General features: G+C 39.8%; 2 protein-coding genes across 2 annotated transcripts in view; both read right to left on the reverse strand.

Moving 5' to 3' along the window:
- The window catches only part of LOC110069672 (uncharacterized), a 146,075-nt gene that overhangs the window by 78,175 nt on the left and 49,776 nt on the right, over positions 1 to 18,124 (reverse strand). Inside the window, exons 9-11 of the mRNA XM_089272217.1 lie at positions 16,615 to 16,725; positions 12,523 to 12,633; positions 7,026 to 7,136 (exon numbers count right to left, since the gene is read on the reverse strand). Of these exons, the coding sequence (XP_089128343.1) occupies positions 7,026 to 7,136; positions 12,523 to 12,633; positions 16,615 to 16,725 (333 nt within the window). The remainder of the gene's footprint in view (positions 1 to 7,025; positions 7,137 to 12,522; positions 12,634 to 16,614; positions 16,726 to 18,124) is intronic.
- On the reverse strand, positions 13,044 to 14,491 carry LOC110067537 (uncharacterized protein KIAA1958-like). Its single transcript, XM_020774879.2, has one exon. The coding sequence runs from the start codon at positions 14,355 to 14,357 to the stop codon at positions 13,092 to 13,094; it is 1,266 nt and encodes a 421-aa protein (XP_020630538.2). The 5' UTR covers positions 14,358 to 14,491; the 3' UTR covers positions 13,044 to 13,091.

Consider the following 18,124-nt stretch of genomic DNA (forward strand, 5'->3'; position numbering starts at 1 on the left):
ACATGTTAATTACATGTTATTTACATACTCTGTAAATTTTCAACTTTTCCAGTGCTGGTTCTGGCTTAATCTTTGTGTGAATGAGAAAGATTTACCCCAACTACTCATCCAGACACACATGGCGATTAAATTGGGTGGGTTGGACAGCGAAGCTACTGTCCCATTTATTCAGTGTTAATACTTACCAGATGTTTTAAAGATTCGAAAACTAAGTGCAACAAAGCTGGAAAAGAAGCCCCCAAAAAACCAGCAGGTGGAAAAAATAAGGGAAAGTATGCCCCTGACCAAGGTAGTGGTGCCACCCTTGGGGTTTTAGGGCATCTAATTAACTGTAGTGTCCACAAATGTAGTAAACTACAGTGATGTAATAAAATGACAGCACTAAAAAAATATATACAATTTGAAAGTCACGACTGTGCATAGCCAAGAAAAGGAAAACAAACTTTACAACTGTATACGCTGAAGGCTGACCATAGAATGTCTCACCTTGCTAATGACAACTAACCGCTGAACGCTGCGCACCTCGAACCTGCCCCGATCCCTCTGCTCTGTGCCAGCAAAATAGTAATTTATGCTAGTTTAGGATTATCACAAATGACATTTTCCATTTGCCCTTTGGTTGAAGCTGCCTCTGGCATGGGTGATCATTCGTAATAAGAATATTTCTTACCAGAAGACCGTAAACAAATTAAATGTTAACCTGTATAATCCTATATAATTTTACCTCTATCATATGACTTTTAACCAAAATGCATTCATGAATAATAGGCCAAACAAAACAACTATTGAGATACAATACTGATACTATTTTTTATTCAAATCATCTGTACAATGTTTAACTAATCAAACGATTTCCTTTTCAAAGAAGTTACTTAAAATAGATCCCTGCAATGAAATTTGACACTACACCGTCAATACAGCCACCCTGTTTGATACAGCAAATTTTCATGGTCCCTTGAGTATTATAAGACTTAGCATTTACAAGGTTTCACTGTAATGTGAAATAAACATACAGTTAATGATTATCCAAGCTTATGTGTTATCTTGAAGTACTACTTCCAAAATTCAAAGGGAACCAGTATCATGGCCCTGTCATTCAAACCCACTCATCCCCCCCCGGGCATTTGATAGGGGTTAGGTTCCCACCATGGGGGCATTTGCTCCCAAAGGGCTGCCCAGGGGTGGGGCATTTGACAGTTTTCATTACAAAGAATTTCATTACAAAGAATTATAAATTTAATTTGGTACTTTTAAAATACAAAAGCATGATTTACATCAAAAGGATTAACTCTTAGTAAAGAATGTAGATGTAAATTCTTTTTCTGAGATTTAATCCTTTGTAAAGTTGCTTGTGTCACAGCACCACCCCAAAAATTCATGATGATCATTCACACACGAGAGAATCAATGTAGGACAAAAGGGCCTAGAATGTTTAAAAGAAACCTTGAGAGGTAAGTTATTGTTATTTTTATAATAACAATGGATTCTATATTAAATGAGTTTTCTCTGCAAACATCACTTTTGTGAGTTTGCCTTTGTGGAGACCAGTGTGCATTACTTTTGACTACGTATGAATCAATATTTCAATATGCTTTATACGAAAAAGTAAAGTACATGAATGTAAACAGTCCAAATCAAACTTTAACAGGCTAGTCACCAAATAGAAGATGCTTTTTCACGTTATATTAGTGCTTATGAGTACACAGCAATACCATTATAACACAAACATGGCATTTGGACACTATCCCATGGGTGGAACATCTGCACTTATCTCACGGCCCCACCATGGAGATTTTCTGTGCACCAAAACAAACTGTCAAAAGCGCGGGGGGGGATGAGCGGGCTTAGAATTGACAGAGCCATGAAGAACTGGGAGTTCTGAAAAGCAGTCAAATTATTGTAGATGACTGAACAACATTTGAGGTAACAATTCAAGACTGGCAGTGAACATGATAGGAAAAATTTACTATAATCAATTCGATATATTTACACTGCAACGAATTTATCATTGACGAGATCCAAGCTCTTGCAGATTTATTTATACTTGCTTGAACAATTGTTTCCTCTTGGTTGTGACTAGAGTGTCCGAACATCGGCCAAACAAACGGATTACATACACTCTACAAAGACAAATTAGCAAGAAAACATTAAAATATCACAGGAACAAGCCGAGCCACAAAATTATACACTTATCGTAAAAAAAAAAAAAAGAAAACAAAAAGAAAACAAAACAAAAAAAAAACACACGTGTATGACCTGGTATGACACAATTCACGGAAAAAGCCCCAAATTTCAAGTCCGATTTTGACCGTTTAAACCCTGTAAAAACGACGGGAGCCCCAGACTTCTTCAAATGAACTACATGTATTGTACTAAAGTTCCATGCAAAAATAATCACAACACTGATCCCTGTCTCCCAGCAAACGACCAAAAGATTGTTTGTCAAACGCCGGTGTGCTCAACAAACATTTTCAACATAAACGTGATTTTCAGACTTGTTTTGATACAAAAATATGCTTACCTGCAATTGAGACTTGGATAATCTCTGGCCTTGATATTACACTAGCAGCTCCTAGAAGAAGTTCGTTTGATTCTCTTGACAAGCGCAGAAAAAGGTTGAGAAAACGACAACCTACTCTCACCTACTCTCAACACGAAAACAACAACAGTGTCCGCCATTGCTCCGGCAGAGACGACGATATTGTGACGTACCCGTGTGCAACACTCCATATTAGGAAGTTAATTTTGATTGGTTCGCTAAAAAACCCTAGCATCGGAACGGAGGTAATCGCTTCGAGGTGATATGCTTCTGGTCAACATCCAATAAATTGTCTGTTGTCGATGAATAGGAGCGCCCGCCGACGCGTGTTTTGTACAGTCAGTAAAACAGGACAAATTGGACTTCCCCACTTTTCTGAAAACGTACATCGAACTCATATAATATATCTAGTTTTTAAATATGTTTAAGGTTGATAAATGTTTGAGAACATATTAAAAGCTTAGCTGAAAATATGTGAATACAGCAGAAATAATCAGCAAAATTACGACGACGCTTTCTTTAATCAACTCGAATAACGATTTTGCTTTTTTTTGTTGAGTTATCAAAACTCTTTGTTTGTTTTATTTTCGCCGTGTAAAATTTCACTATGTTAAAGAGACACACATGATATTAGTAGCCTTTTGACGTTGGTGAAAATTGTTGCAGCATCTCGGCACAAAAGACCACGAAATAAATCTTTGTCAAGGTTTGTTGACAATTGAAAACACCGACTCGGACTTGAAAGAGCACGCGCTGCACTATGCAAATGAGCTACTGAATGTACGCGTCAGACTTTCCTTTCAAAAGCTTTTGCAAACTCGCCAAACAAATAGAAACCATAAGAAACTATCAAAAACAGGGTTTGGTTATGATTAAGCATTTTTTGGGAAACTCACAAATCAACTCGATAGCAGAGTAAAGAGTTTTCTTACATAACTTTTCTTCACAGAACAAACGCAAAAACTTACGCGTACAACTAGCGCGAGCAGATATTATTCATTCACAGCACGAAAAAAAAAAAAAAAAAAACTCACCTTTTCCATTAGCTCAGAGCATAAAACTACATATAAGAGTCCTGGTTCTTATTCCCTGCCTTATTCCCTGCCATCGCTGTGAAAAATCTGCAAGAGAATCTCGCAGCTCTCACCATTTGATCACTCAACGTAACAACATCCACGCGAGAGCCCCCGACACGTGCGTAGATCCGCGCGGATATATGTCGTCAGGATGGCGCAATTTGTTCTAAAAATAGAAAAATTGTCCCATATCATAGGTGCACGCAGATCCCAAGACTTACGGTCTCCGTCCTCGATTATGGCTCCTGGTATCGATTTTTCCCCTAGAGAGGGGGTTTTGGAGTTGTGTGACGTCTTGCATCTAACTATTCCATGTGAGAGATCAATGCCGAATGACGTATCGTATACTGTCGTGATTTGTACCTATTTTGTTATATAATCACAATATTTATAACTATTAACGAAATTCCCGGCAAGTTTATCACTTTCATAATAATAGCGAGCTATAGAGGCGCAACGCCTCGATAATTTAAGCCCGGTCATGTGTCGAAAAGGGAAACGGACTTCACGTTTACTTGCTAAATCAAGCTAGCTGCAGTCCTGTAACGGATGACGTGCGATCAATCTGTGTTGGCTGCCGATTGGTACCAAAGGGAGAAAAACTTCCGCGGACTTGCCTGTAAACATTGATCTCGACCAAAGTGAATGCAGGCCATGCCAAGTCCTTACGTCTACTAGCGACTCCTTTTCACGATGGAACTGATATCACTACCAGAATCGATAAAGAATATCAGAGCGGATTCACAACCACCTTAAATTTTCCAAAAATTTGAGGTGGTCCTGAATCTGCTTCCACCATTTTTTTTTTTTTTTAACATTTACCAAAATTTTAAAACTTGACATGCTGATTAGATTTCGCTTTAAAAAAAGGTTACAGGAGCCGTTCTTGAGTTACAAACCCATAAATCTAAAATTAAGGGTGTTTCAAATGGGTTATTCTTTTGCAGTAAGTAATCATTCACGTCACGAAAATGGCCACCACTTGCTCGCCAATGTTTGGGCATTTGTATGATACAATTATAGTAGCATCGATGAGAGGCGGGTGGCCACATGCCAGATCGAGCGGTCCGGGTTTGAGCCCTGGCCAGGGGCATTGTGTTGTGTTCTTGGACAGGACACTTAACTCTCACAGTGCCTCTCTCCACCCAGGTGTATAAATGGGTACCGGCAAACTTAATGCTGGGGATAACCCTGAGATGGACTGGCATCCTATCCAGAGGGGCGTAGACAGACCCCCAGTCGCTTCACACTTAACCAGGTTCGTCTTCACACTTAACTTTACTTTACAACCAAAAACTAATCTTGATCGCTTCAGCGAGCAAGGGACTGACGCTGGAAGGCTTGACTACTTTTATGGATTGCTGTTTGAGAACAAGGGATAGGAATGTGGTGGATTATCCCAGAGTCATTAATTGAATGTCATTGAGAAGATGATGTACTTTGCCGAACTCCACGCGTCGCAGTGGTTATCCGACATCGTCTAGGATTCTGAATACACCAGTACTTAATATTTGAACGTAATATCTCACAGAAGGTGAGCTAAACGTGACTTTTCCGTCTGCTATAGTTTAAGTCCAGATACCGAGCAAATCAAATATAAGAAGACATTTTCACGTTCCTTTTGATTATCTGGTCACAGTCGCTTGCCTATTGTTTTCGTTTCTAGCAGGTTAGTGTTGTGATTATCACGATTTTGAGAGCGTTAGTATTCAGTGCTGATGAAAAGCCCGTAAATAATTTTTATACCAGGTTTTACACTGACATTTCGTCTTTCGAAATGTCAGAATCTTAGGTGTTTCGGTATTTTACCGGGAGCGAATTTGCCGATTGAAAAAGTGTGCATAATTAAGAATTTTGAGGAAGCGAATTTTAGTGATTTTAAGCGGCTCGTTGTGACCTTGAAAATTAACCCACAGAAGTATAATTGGCCTCAAAAGACTTGTAAACCCCTCAGTAATAAGTTTCCAGGCTCAATCTGGAGCGTTATTGTGATGCAGATTGAACAGAGCAAAGTTTATGATAAGGTATGTAGTTACTAAATTTTGCGTGTTTTTGACCAGACTTGGGACCGTAACGAATTTTTGATTTTTTGGCGGGTTTAAAAACTATTTCAAGAAAAAAAAAAAAAAAAAGAAAAGAAAAGAAAAAAGAAAAGAAAACCCACCACGTTACTAGGCTTACCATAGGCTATCTCTGGGAGGAATATGAAAAATTTTGATTTTTCATCATGTGCCACATATTTTCGATATGGCTCGGTCCTAGTGGACATTCCCTCTTAAAAACCGCAGAGACCTTAATCTACGATATCCCAGATTTTTTAATTTATGTATTGAAGGGTTACGACTTTTACTTTAGATGAAAACCGGCAATTACTTGTTTTCACAGTCATGCCTTCAAAAATTAAGATGGCAAACGATTCAATAAATTAAGTCACGAATACGATTGATGATTGACGCATTAACAACCTCTCCGAGATTTAGGTACACGTTTTCATATCTGCGTTATTTCGCGAAATATTTTCTCCAAATTTATAGAGCTTGGTATGGAGACGCCATGTTGGTTTTCTCCTGCGGAGCACCAAATATGGTCGCCATAAAGTATTAAACACATCTGCCGTAATTGAGTTTTAACATTTAAACGAAACGTTATTAGACTAGGTCTCCGATACACTGAAATTGATGCGTCATCTAATGCAAGAACTGTTTAGTTAGAAGAAAACTTAGATTAGTCATCTCTTGACCAAGATCGACCAACGCTCACCCTTCTCGGGTCGCCATTTTGATGTCACGCAACGCAAAATATTGAAATTGTGATGACGTCACACGAAAACCGTCAATAGACGAGGTCACAAGGTTTTCCAAAGGTTTTTCAAAACGTCATATAAAGATTTTTTCGATCGACTTCACATCCCGTGAACCAAAATCGGAACGACTAGATTAATCCGGTGAAACTTACCAACATCTCGTCCAAGAATATAAACTCTCAGAAAAATTCAGAACCGATAACGTTTCACGTTGCGAGTATGACATCATACTCTCAATAGTCCCAACCCCATTACTGCGCGGTAGGAACAGACATGATCAGGATGGCCTCCTGACATTATCAATGAGGGACGAAAAATCTCGAGAAATATCGTCAAATACGACCAACTCCCCATGCTCAAATTGAAAAACGACTTGACCCACTAAGCTATTACTGCATAAACTGATAAACAAAACTGAACAAAAAAAAAAAAAAAAAAGATAAATAAAGATTTCGAAGAATTTGATCTAACTGACACTTTCAGAATAGCTCTTCCTTCTAGACCTATGAACTACAAAAACAAACAAACAAAAACAACAACAACCAAAAACAACAACAAACAGGCTAAATATGGTCAAGACATCAAAATAGTAAAAATAACACCTTACCGTTGACACAAGGGGATGACTGACACTCGTCAATATCTATGTCACAGTCACGTCCTGTGTAACCTCTGTCACACCGACAGTTGTAGCTATTTAACTGGTCAACACATTTCCCTTAAATTGCAATTCAAAATAAATGATTACAGGAACAAGATTTAAAACAAATAACACTAAATTTAATTTCTAAAAATCTTGTACACGTTGAAAATTAGACCTTTTGATGCAACATTTGGTGGGCAGCATTCCTGTATGAATGGTTTTAACACTAAATTATTTTTCTATTTAATAATCAGAGCTCGAGATTCCCTTCTTGGGCTGTGCACTCGTCAACTATCACGCATAGAAGAGAGTCGACAGTTTCAGTATAAATCTACATGTCGTTCAAAACTTAAACTAAAAGACAGGTTCATGTTTTTGCTAAATAATAAAATAGGCGAGGATTATTGACAATTGTACCACATTTGCATTTTATTCAGAAGCCGCGTTTTTGATTGTAAAATGACAGTCAACTATCTACTAATGTAAAAAGGCCATGGAAGCCAAGTATCTTTTCTTTTGCCTTTTAGAAACGTAAAGAGGTGGCTGCCATTTTGTTAACAACCACACAATGTTAGGCTCCTGACTTTCTACAACAGAATAGATAATAAGTAGCGTATCCAATAATGCAGAGAACGGCATTCGTGGTAGAACGCTAGTAGATTTATACTGATTTCGGATTGAATCATAATTAGTAGGCGATGGATAAGGAAAGGTGGTTTGTAACTTACTAATCCCTAAAGACTATAAACTATTATGACTTAATATTGGGTTTCGACAAAACACTGACCCCCTACTGACCCCCCTACTGACCCCCTATAAAATCAATGGGAAAATGAAAATTTAAAAAGCCTAGAACTATCAATGGGGCCGATTCAAGGGTATCAATAAATTTAGCTTACCTGAAACTTCGAAGATGGCGGACGCGTTGCAGATTTCCGACTCTCTTGTTCTCCTTTGACTGTTTAGTGGAGGTTTTGTTGACGGAAAATCGAGCACAGAATAAGCTTGAATATCATCAAATATTGTTTCCGTACGCATTGAAAAATGTAGCAAAGAGAAACCCTGACAAACGAGCAGGCTCGCGAAAGGCTCGTGATGGATTGCTCGTACGAGCGACACGAACACGCGCATAAACCACAACCGGAAGACGAAAAGTAACAAAAATAAATCTCATAATGTATTCATGGCATAATTCGGATAATACGAATGTGCAAAATAAGGGGCAAATCGATGAAAAACATTAAGGCCGCTTACCATCCATGACTAAAGCCATGTGCAACGTAGTTTGTGCATGCGGAAGGCGAGAGACCTGGGGCTACAAGGTTGCCAAAACAAACTTCCGGTTGATGTGATCGTGTTCATGTCCCTCACGGTTAGTCACGTGCGTGTTAATTTGCCAGAATTTCCTCGCTATTTTCATTGTTTAATTTTCTAATGAGAACAAATACCATACTTGATAATATTTCAACTTATTCTGTGCTCGATTTTCCGTGACAAATCCTTCAGTCAAATGAGAAGGGAGTCGGAAATCTGCAACGCGTCCGCCATCTTAGAACTTTCAGGTAAGCTAAATTTATTGACGAACTTGAGTCGGTCACACTGATAGTTCTGGGCTTTTTTAAATTTTCATTTTCCCGTTGATTTTATAGGGGGTCAGTGGGGGGGGGGGGGGGTCAGTAGGGGGGTCAGTAGGGAGTCAGTTGACCGGGGGTCAGTGTTTTGTCGAAACCCCTTAATATTTCTCTGACAACCATGATTCCAAAAAAAATAAAGATTGTTTTCTGGAGATCTGTTTTTTTTTTAACGTTTAGATTTATATTTTAGTGAGATTTTCTTGGCGAGAAAATTTGGGGTGGTTTATTTTCAATTGATCGCTACGATGGTAAATGAAAAAGTTGAGCGATCCTTACATTATACGCTAGACTTGCACACGAGTCGAGATGCGAGAAGCTGTGCTTGGAGAGCGCGAGAAAAATGTGTCAAAACCCGGCCGGATGAGAAGAGCGTTAGGAAGAAGAGCACAAGGTCGGCTTGTTCGCTTGCAAGAAGCCACATCAAGTGACGTCATCAGGGCTAGAATTTTTCTGCCGGTCGTATTTCAGTGTGATACAGCAAAGCAGAACTCTGCGGCAACCAAACAGCTCTCAAAAGGAGCTAAAAGACAAAAAAGCCGTTGTAGGCAGCGATGCCAACTGTTGTTCTTCTAAAAGCTCTTTGTTATCGCTCCGTTAATACGTGTGCACTATGTATTCTAAGTTATTTTGAGGTTATTACATAAAATTCAGTGGTACACCGAGTAGTAACAAATTAAAAAATAATAATAATAACTAAATAAATAAATAAAATAAATAAATAAAAAAACCGATATGATATCCTCACTTATGTTTTCTCAAGCATCTGAGTGGACCGGAATCCTAAACCTCGAATTTGATTGGCTAATCATACGGACGTGACCGGTCCAGCTTTTTACGATAAGGCCCACGGGCCGGATTTTTTTTCCGCTGCCTAGATTCGTTCCTAAAAGTTAGCGGTCAATCTTTTCCCGTTTTTACTCATCCATCGACAATTAGTTAACGCAAGTTTATCTCTGTTCACTTTAAAATGGCAAGGAAAGTCACTGTAAGTAAATTCAATAGAGTGTTTTGAGGTTGTGAGAGTTTGCTTGGTTGTTTGTAGCTTGGCGCTGTAATCCTGTGTTTCTCTCGCCGTAAAATTTGAGTCAATTTCAGTCGAGTTTACCTGTCTGATCATATCGTTGCTGTATTTAGGAGAATTTCTGTGGAATACACTTAACGAATTTCCTCGCTTTCTGCTATTCAATTTACGGTAGAAAAGTTTCATTTCAAGTGATTTTAAAAGCAACGACTGACAGAAATTGTTATTTGCCGGCGGGGAGGTCCGTATAGTGGAAAACTGTGACCGAGGTCTTGAAAATGCCGACCGAGGCCGCAGGCCTACACGAGCCGACCCTAAGGCGGCAAATAACATGTTTATTATTTTTTGTCCTGCAGTGAATTGGTTTTACAGATTGCAAATGGGTTTGTTTGCACAACTTTGTCATTGAATCGGCTTGCGCGCCGTGTACTAACGATTTGTAAACAATCTTCGCAGCGAACGAGTAACTCAGATAATAGACAAAGAAAGATGTATTAAAAAACAGATTTTATTCGACCTACTTTATGTTAATTGTATTTATTTCACCAGTTTAGTTCTCCAAAATTGTTTTTGCGGTGTAAAATTTCGTGCGAAGTTTGAAGTTTTACTACAAAAACAATTTCTGCCACTCGTTGCTATTAAAATCACTTGAAATCAGACTTTTCTACCATAAATTGAATTGCAGAAAGCGAGGGAATTCGTTAAGTGTATTCCACAGAAATTCTCCTAAATACAGCAACGATATGATCAGACAGGTAAACTCGACTGAAATTGACTCAAATTTTACGGCGAGAGAAACATAGGATTATGCGCCATTACAGCGCCGAGCTACAAACAACCAAGCAAACTCTCACAACTTCAAAACACTCAATTGAATTTACTTACAGCGACTTTCCTTGCCATTTTAAAGTGAACAGAGATAAACTTGCGTTGACTAATCGTCGATGGAAGTGTGATAAGGGCAAAAGATTGACGATTACCGCTAACTTTTAAATTTAGGAGCCGTAAATCGCTACAGCGGGAAAAAAAATCCGGCCTGTGGGCCATATCGTAAAAAGCTGAACCGGTCACGAGCGCGTGATTAACCAATCAAATTCGAGGATTTAGGATTCCGGCCCGCTTAGATGCTTGAGAAAAAAAAATAAGTATATTTGCTATATAAAAACAAGTGTTTTACTGAAAAAATACACCATTCGTGAAATTCATACGACTTTACATCCGGGGCCGTAGAGGCGTATTTTTCATATCCTCAGTAATGGGGATATCAATGACGTCATTTCGCGTCATTCCATAGTACGGCTGAAGAAACTTTGCTAAACGCCGGTTGAAAGATGGCGAGCGATTGGGAAGTTAAATTCACTGACTTCGACATAAAATCGTTCACTCAGGTGCACGAAATGTCTAAAATGCCAATATGAAGAAAAAAATTCAAGGTGGCTTAAAACTATTCAAGGAGTTTCTTCGTTAACCAAAGGAGATTTAATCGAGATATTCCAGCCGCCAAGCTGCAGTCCACATGTGGTTTGTGCTTTCGATTCGTTTCTATAGTTTTTGTCTATAATAACAATAATAATAATAATAATAATAATAAGATGATGATGATGATGAAGAAGGAGAAGAAGAAGAAGAAGATGATGATGATGATGAAGAAGAAGAAGAAGAAGATGATGATGATGAAGAAGGAGAAGAAGAAGAAGAAGAAGAAGATGATGATGATGATGAAGAAGAAGAAGAAGAAGAAGAAGAAGAAGAAGATGATGATGATGATGGTGAAGAAGAAGAAGAAGAAGAAGAAGAAGAAGAAGAAAACAAAAAACATTACACGTTGGCTCAAAGTCATGAAGTTTACGTTCTCGTGGCAAAAACAAAATCTCACCTGTTCGCTGCGCTCAATCGGGAGACATTGTTTATGCCACTGGGACATAAAATTCATACCTTGCCACCGTGCAATATCCTCTCTATATTTTTCGCAGCAAGAAAATTACAAACAAGGACTTAATTAAAATAGACTAGAATGCTTCTTAGTCTCATAAAGAGGCGGAAGACGTTGTAAGTAGTTTGGTTAAACGAATAAAGTTCAGTTAACTTAAATAATAAGGTGTAAACTAGCAAGCCGTACACTGCATTGCTTGAATGGAAACTGTCGACACTAAATCTTCAGGATCTAGTGGTCTGCTAGTCCAGTCCCTGAACTCTCCCTTCTCCGCGCTTCATGGGCGTTGAATCCAGGGGGGAGATAGAGAAGAGAGAGTCCAGGGTAACTTGAACGCACACGCTGAGAACGCCGCCATCCTCCCCGCCCCCACCCCCACCCCCCCCCCAAAAAAAAATCAGGATCGTTTCGCCGGAGCTCTGTGACCCATTGACACATGGGGCGACTTTCATCGCCAGTGAAAGTTGCGAATTTCGTCATTGCCTCCAGTGAGCACGCTACGCGGGTACACGGCTATTGTGAGTCACGTACAAGTAACATACTAGTGAAATACGGGTAACACAAGAGTGGGCACACAGGGATACATACGAGTGACAACATGCGGGTAACATACAACTAACACAGGAAAAAAAAGTAGTTATGCAGTTGCCTTGACTATTATACGGTGAAATGTCACAGGAGTTATGATACGATTTTTAAGTATAGGAGTCTTTAGGAGAGTGAATATACGCTGCGTTCGTTATGCCACGGGTAAACATTGCAGTATAACTATTTTGTCCTATTCCCCTCCAAAGGGCATCACAGCTAGGAAAAGAGCAGCCCCCTCCAAAAAATTAATTGGAAAAAATGAAACACTATACATTTCCAAATTACCGTGGATGCAAGGCGAAGACAAACACTCATCTATTTCTTTATCGCATTGCGACCCAGTGTATCCTGGGGAGCAGTTGCAAGCGTATCCATTTACCAGATCAGTGCAGGATCCTGTTAAGGAAACAAAAGGGAAAATATTAATATCAATATTAATAATAATAATAATAATAATAATAATAATAGGTATAGGAAATAGCACGGTTTCTAGGGGTATTTGGGATAAATACCGCGAGTGATATTTCAAAATTTGCCAAAATATCACGAGCCGCCCCGGCGAGTGATATTTGGGGAGTTTTGAAATATCACGAGCCGGTATTTTTCCCACGTACCCCGAAGAAACCGTGCTGTTTTTTGTTTATACTACAAGGCAAAGAAATTTCGCATTTCATATAACACACATACGTTTATTTAGTCACGCGCAGTTGATTGGCTTTACAATAACGTGATTAAACGTGTGATCTCTTAAACATATGGTCACACATCAAACAACTGTGATGAAACTGTACTCGATTGTCTGTAAATCTCAGTTCTAAAGAGTGAAAGTTTTTAATAGGCTTATCAATCAAAGTTTAACAATCATCTGCAATCGATTCTGCCTGTGGAACACTGCACCTCGGCTCGGGAAACTTCTGGCTAAGCTGGTAGTTGATGGTCACTTGACAGCCGTGGAAATTGTTGATTGTAGTCAACCGCTCTTCATTCATCATCAGCGTGTTTTCCACACCAGAGGAAAGGCCAACATTCTGAAGAGGACGGCATTGGTTGGACGTGCTTGCCTGACCGTCAGAGCATATGATTGAGGAAATCAGCCATTGTTCATTCTCATCGCCTTCCTCGTAGTCGGCTAAAGAGCGCTCGTTTGTATGGCCAGTGACGCCAATAATTGCGAAGCGAGGTTGGTTGGCAGCTTTGAGTTTCTTCACCAGCGTTTTGCGTGCACTGTGGTTTGTGAGCCGTTTACCTTCAATCTCGCCCTGAACAGCCATAGATTTCATGAAGGAATTAATGCTGTGGATCCCCATTCTCTGTCGCTTATGCCACACTTGAGACTTAGGGCGCTCAATCACCGCGAGGTAAAATGGCCCACTGCTTTTCATTTCCTCGGGTCTGCGTGACAGGAACGTCTTTAGAAGCTTGACTGGACATCTTGGCCCACCAGTTGCAAACATTTTCGGCTGAACCACTCTTCTTTTTTTGCGAAGGCCGCCCTGACGCGTTTTTGTGGGATTTTCTTCGTACGTGATGTACTCGACGCCATTGTCGTCTTTGGTGAATGAAAAATCTTCGACATACATGTCATGGTGTTCCTGACAGCCTCGTAATCCGAAATGCTGCGTCAAAAGAAACCACATTGTGGTTATTAGGGACTTCGGAGACTGGCTGCCAAGGAGCCCTTTGGACCACAACAGCTCTTCATCTTCAGTGGTTAGTGCTTTTGATGCTCTGGGACGTTTGCCGTAGCCCTGTTCACGGAGGAAGCGAGCTTTCCCTTCGAGTACTTTTCGACTGTTGACAAACTCTCTGTCCTTGGCAATGGAAATGCTGCTGCCTGCTTCCTTTAAATGACGGTCCAGGGACGCTATCATTATCCGCAAACTGTCTGGCTTGTAGTCTGAACCATCCTTCTTTCTCACCTCTGCGAAAAACTTCTGAAGCATCTCGTCAAGTTCCTTGGCTTCGTGGCTTACAATATCTGGACTGTATCCTTTTTCTTCAGCCCATGTGGTCCAAACAGTAACGCAGGTCTTAGTGCTTTTCTTTGTGTTCGAATTTTCTGCATTTTCCTTAAATTGTTGTAGTTCTTTCGCGTCACAATCGGGAAATCTATCCGCCATTGTTTTAAAATTAGAAACAATAATTTTTCAGTTACCATGGAAACTGGCTGTAATTTTTACATGTAAGTATTTCAAATTTGGCTTAAATACTACTGGTCTTAGCCAATCACATTTCAGAAATTTCTCAGCCTGTAGTATAATGTATCAAAGCGCTTGAGTATTTGGGTTAATTTATATTTTTTTGTTACCTTTATTTATGCTTGCCATTCAATATATAGATAAGCAAAACAAAAACGTTCTTAATCGACTCTCAGCCTGAGGAATGTTCTTCATACGTTCTTATATAGTATACAAGCCTCAAAAAAAGTTTCAGGACAGTCTCAAAAAAATTTCTTAAAAAAAGAGTGTATTTAGTAATTAGCGCAGCCAAATTATCGAAATTTTACAGGGTAATTTCGATAGCTTAATCTACCAGGGACTATAAAAAATGGTTGGAATTCTCGAATTTTAGTTTACAAATAGCATAAAACGTGAAAACTAGAATATTGACACATTTTTGGTTGCAATTGCAATGTTAAGACCGCAATACCGCATTTTATTGAAAGACTAAGTTAGTTCAGAGGGCTGAAAACTAAAATCAACCAACCAGGTTGTATTATTGCGTTATTGCTCTGTCCTGAATGGTCCCGCGCGACCACTCCTGCATAGGTGCGGCTACAATAACCTGGGTCTCGTAAATAGTCATAGTAATAATTTATTTAACGTCGTAAAACGGGGAGCGGTTACCCATTCTCCCGAGCCGCGGACTCATGATAACAGCACTCGCCAAAATCCTGGCAAAGTAGGTATTAACTATTAACCGGGCCGAACTGGGGAGTATTGGTTTGAGGTCATCGCAGTACGGACCGAGCGCATCGAGGCCCGCAAAAAACCACCGACGGCCAATATTCCCCAGTAGGGCTCGAGTAAACTAGGTTAGTTACTGCATTTCATGTCATCGCTGCCCAGTCCTATACATTGGGGAAACCGGGCGCATGCTCAAGGATTGCACTGGTGAACACCTTCGAGCCATTACGAGAAACCCGCCCGGTTTCCCTGTTGCAGAACATTTCAACAAGCCTGGAAACAGACTAGACGACAAGGAGGTTCGCTGCGTAAAACAGTGTAGGGGAACTAACAACGCTAGACGCCGTGACGAAATGCGCCTAATTTTTCATCTTGGCACCCTTAGGCCGCATGGACTAAACGTTGATTTTATTTTTTAAACAGTTTGACGCGCGCGCGCTTTTACCTATCCGTTAGAGTCGCGCGTACAACTGTTTATTTATTTAATGAAGTGTCCCATTCAAATTAAGAAATGGTAAGCGTGCAGCGTGCAACTATCGAGTTATGGATGCACGCGGGAGGTTGCTAAGCACGAAAGAAGCGTAAGAGTCGCACGAGGCGATAGCCGAGTGCAACTCTAGCTTCTTGAGTGCTTAGCAAGCCTCCCAAGTAAATAAAAATTATTATTCCGTTTTTGGAAAAGAAGGATTTCGTATGTAAGACTTAACAAACAGAGATTTGTTAAAGCTCTCGTGTTCAAGTTTTGTTCGCCGAAAGCATTTAAATGGCTTTCTATGCCAGAAAATATGCCAGAAAAGTTTTGCAAAGAAAGCTTGTGCTGAATTTCATTGTCGTTAAATCGCTAGAAAACTCTCTCTAAAATTCCCGCAAAGCATTAGTGACCTAAAAAGGTTGATACAGACCAGTTTGTTGGTTTTTTGGTCCGTCTCCAAGTGCTGAGTGCCTTTGTTCAACCAGCTGGTTCAACTCCTGTTCACTTAAATTTCCAATTTCTTAGGGGGAGGCCTGGCAAAAAACTTAAGCTCAAAATTTGGTAGCTCACAGGAATAAAATTCCTCAACTCCGGAAGAACTATTTGATTTTCCCATATTTCAGGAGAAGAAAATAGGAATTAAGTTTTACAAAGTGTCAACATCGATGACAAAAATTACCGAGAAAAAGTACAAATGAACAGCTGACGTTAGCGTGCAACCCACGGGCAAATGGATCGAGCGTACTAGCCAATCAGCACGCGCTCTTCCCTAAGACTATGTTATAAACTCAATTTAGCACTGAGAAAGGGCTAGGCCGGAAACGTCTGTTATAGACGCCGTTTTTAATTTGGCACTGAGTTATTACTGTTTACAACTTTTTAGGGTAGTAAGTAGTCTATTATTGTGCATCTCAAAAGGTAATTAGATGCTCAAGAAAAACGTTTTAATTAGGGGAGACTATACTAAAGTATGGCAGGAGAAATGATTTAAACACTAACCGTGAACACAAGGAGATGAGGCACAGTCATTGAAGTTGTGTTCACAATTTCTTCCAACATAACCAGGATAGCACATGCATGTGTAATTGTTGACACCATCGACACAACGACCTGCAAGTAACGAAGAATGATTTGACATTTATACTAGAAAATAAATCAAAAATTGTAGAGAAAATGCGGAGAATTAGGTTACACTGTAAACAATACCTTCGCGGGTGTCCTTCAGATAAAACATCATACTAGCATTGTTTTGAAAGAAAACTACCACAAACTATATATCAAACTATATAAGTACCCGCTGTTTTGTCCGTGCCTTTGTTGTGAAGAACGAAGCCGGCAAACGGAAAACGACCGATTGCCATCTCGCCGTATCAAACACAGCAGAATATTTTTATGTACTGCCAGAAGCAGGCTTCTTGTACTGCACAATGCTAATCAGCAGGCATCAATCTCCCAAAGTGTGACAGGGGTTTTTTGTATTCTTACTGGCTATCTTTTTATAGACCTGTTAAGTCAAAGTATCGAATAATGTGCCGGCCTTGCTATGCTCGCGGCCGTCACAAAAGCAATATCCATGATATGAACAAAAATGACCGCACGTGGCAAACTGAATTACCACCCTTTGAATTACCGCGGACATCCAAACTGACTGGACATTATCAATCAGGAGATGATGGGTTAACAAAGTGTGTGAGGCTTTTTCGATATATCTATTGATTGCTTAGGAAATCCCCTTTAAATTTGGACAATGGGAAATTTTCTGACTGCTTTTACTCAATGGGACATCACAGGAAAAAAAACTCGATTTTCGCAAAAGCCTCACACACTTTGGTGCACCAATATCTGACGAGGCGTTTGGCAAGTTTCGTTAAAATCCTATAGATCTACATGCCCTATTAATTCATTTAAATAGAGGTAATTCACGGAAAAAAACCCTTGAGTTTTCGGCCTCGAAAGAAACTCACATTTTTCGCATCTCACTGAAGCGGTTGTTAACGTGGCCATGTCGCCAACCAATGAAACGCAGCTTCGAACTCCCCAGCGGGCTACAGTAACGCTTCCCGGAAATGAATGTGCAATGTTTGTATTCATAGTATATCTTTATATCTTACATCGGGAGTAGCGAAGTCTGCCGAGAAACATTCAGCAGCTTATAAACCGAATCAGCAGATAAATGGTGAAGAACGAAGAGGGAAAAAAAAAGAGGAATGATAGCGGAATAGCCTTGAACAGACCCAGGGCGGATGTTTCCACATTACAAAAAAAAAAATACTACACGCGTAATTCATCAGCCTGTTTGTTTTACTAGAATATGGAAAAACACTCTTCGAAGCTGAGGAAAGGAGCATTTGGAGAAGGTGTCTTGTCAGACATCAGCGATTAAATTCGCCTGTAATTTCGCGGCAATCAACTTCTGTGCCAGAAGAAGCTAGAGCAGGGCATCGACGAAACATTCGCTTGCGATTTGCGCTTACGTTCAAATGTGGGAACACGAAGACCATGCAAAATC

The sequence above is a fragment of the Orbicella faveolata genome, unplaced genomic scaffold (genome assembly GCF_042242905.1).
Source record: "Orbicella faveolata isolate gen_17 unplaced genomic scaffold, um_ofav_v1 contig_34, whole genome shotgun sequence".
NCBI lineage: Eukaryota > Metazoa > Cnidaria > Anthozoa > Scleractinia > Merulinidae > Orbicella > Orbicella faveolata.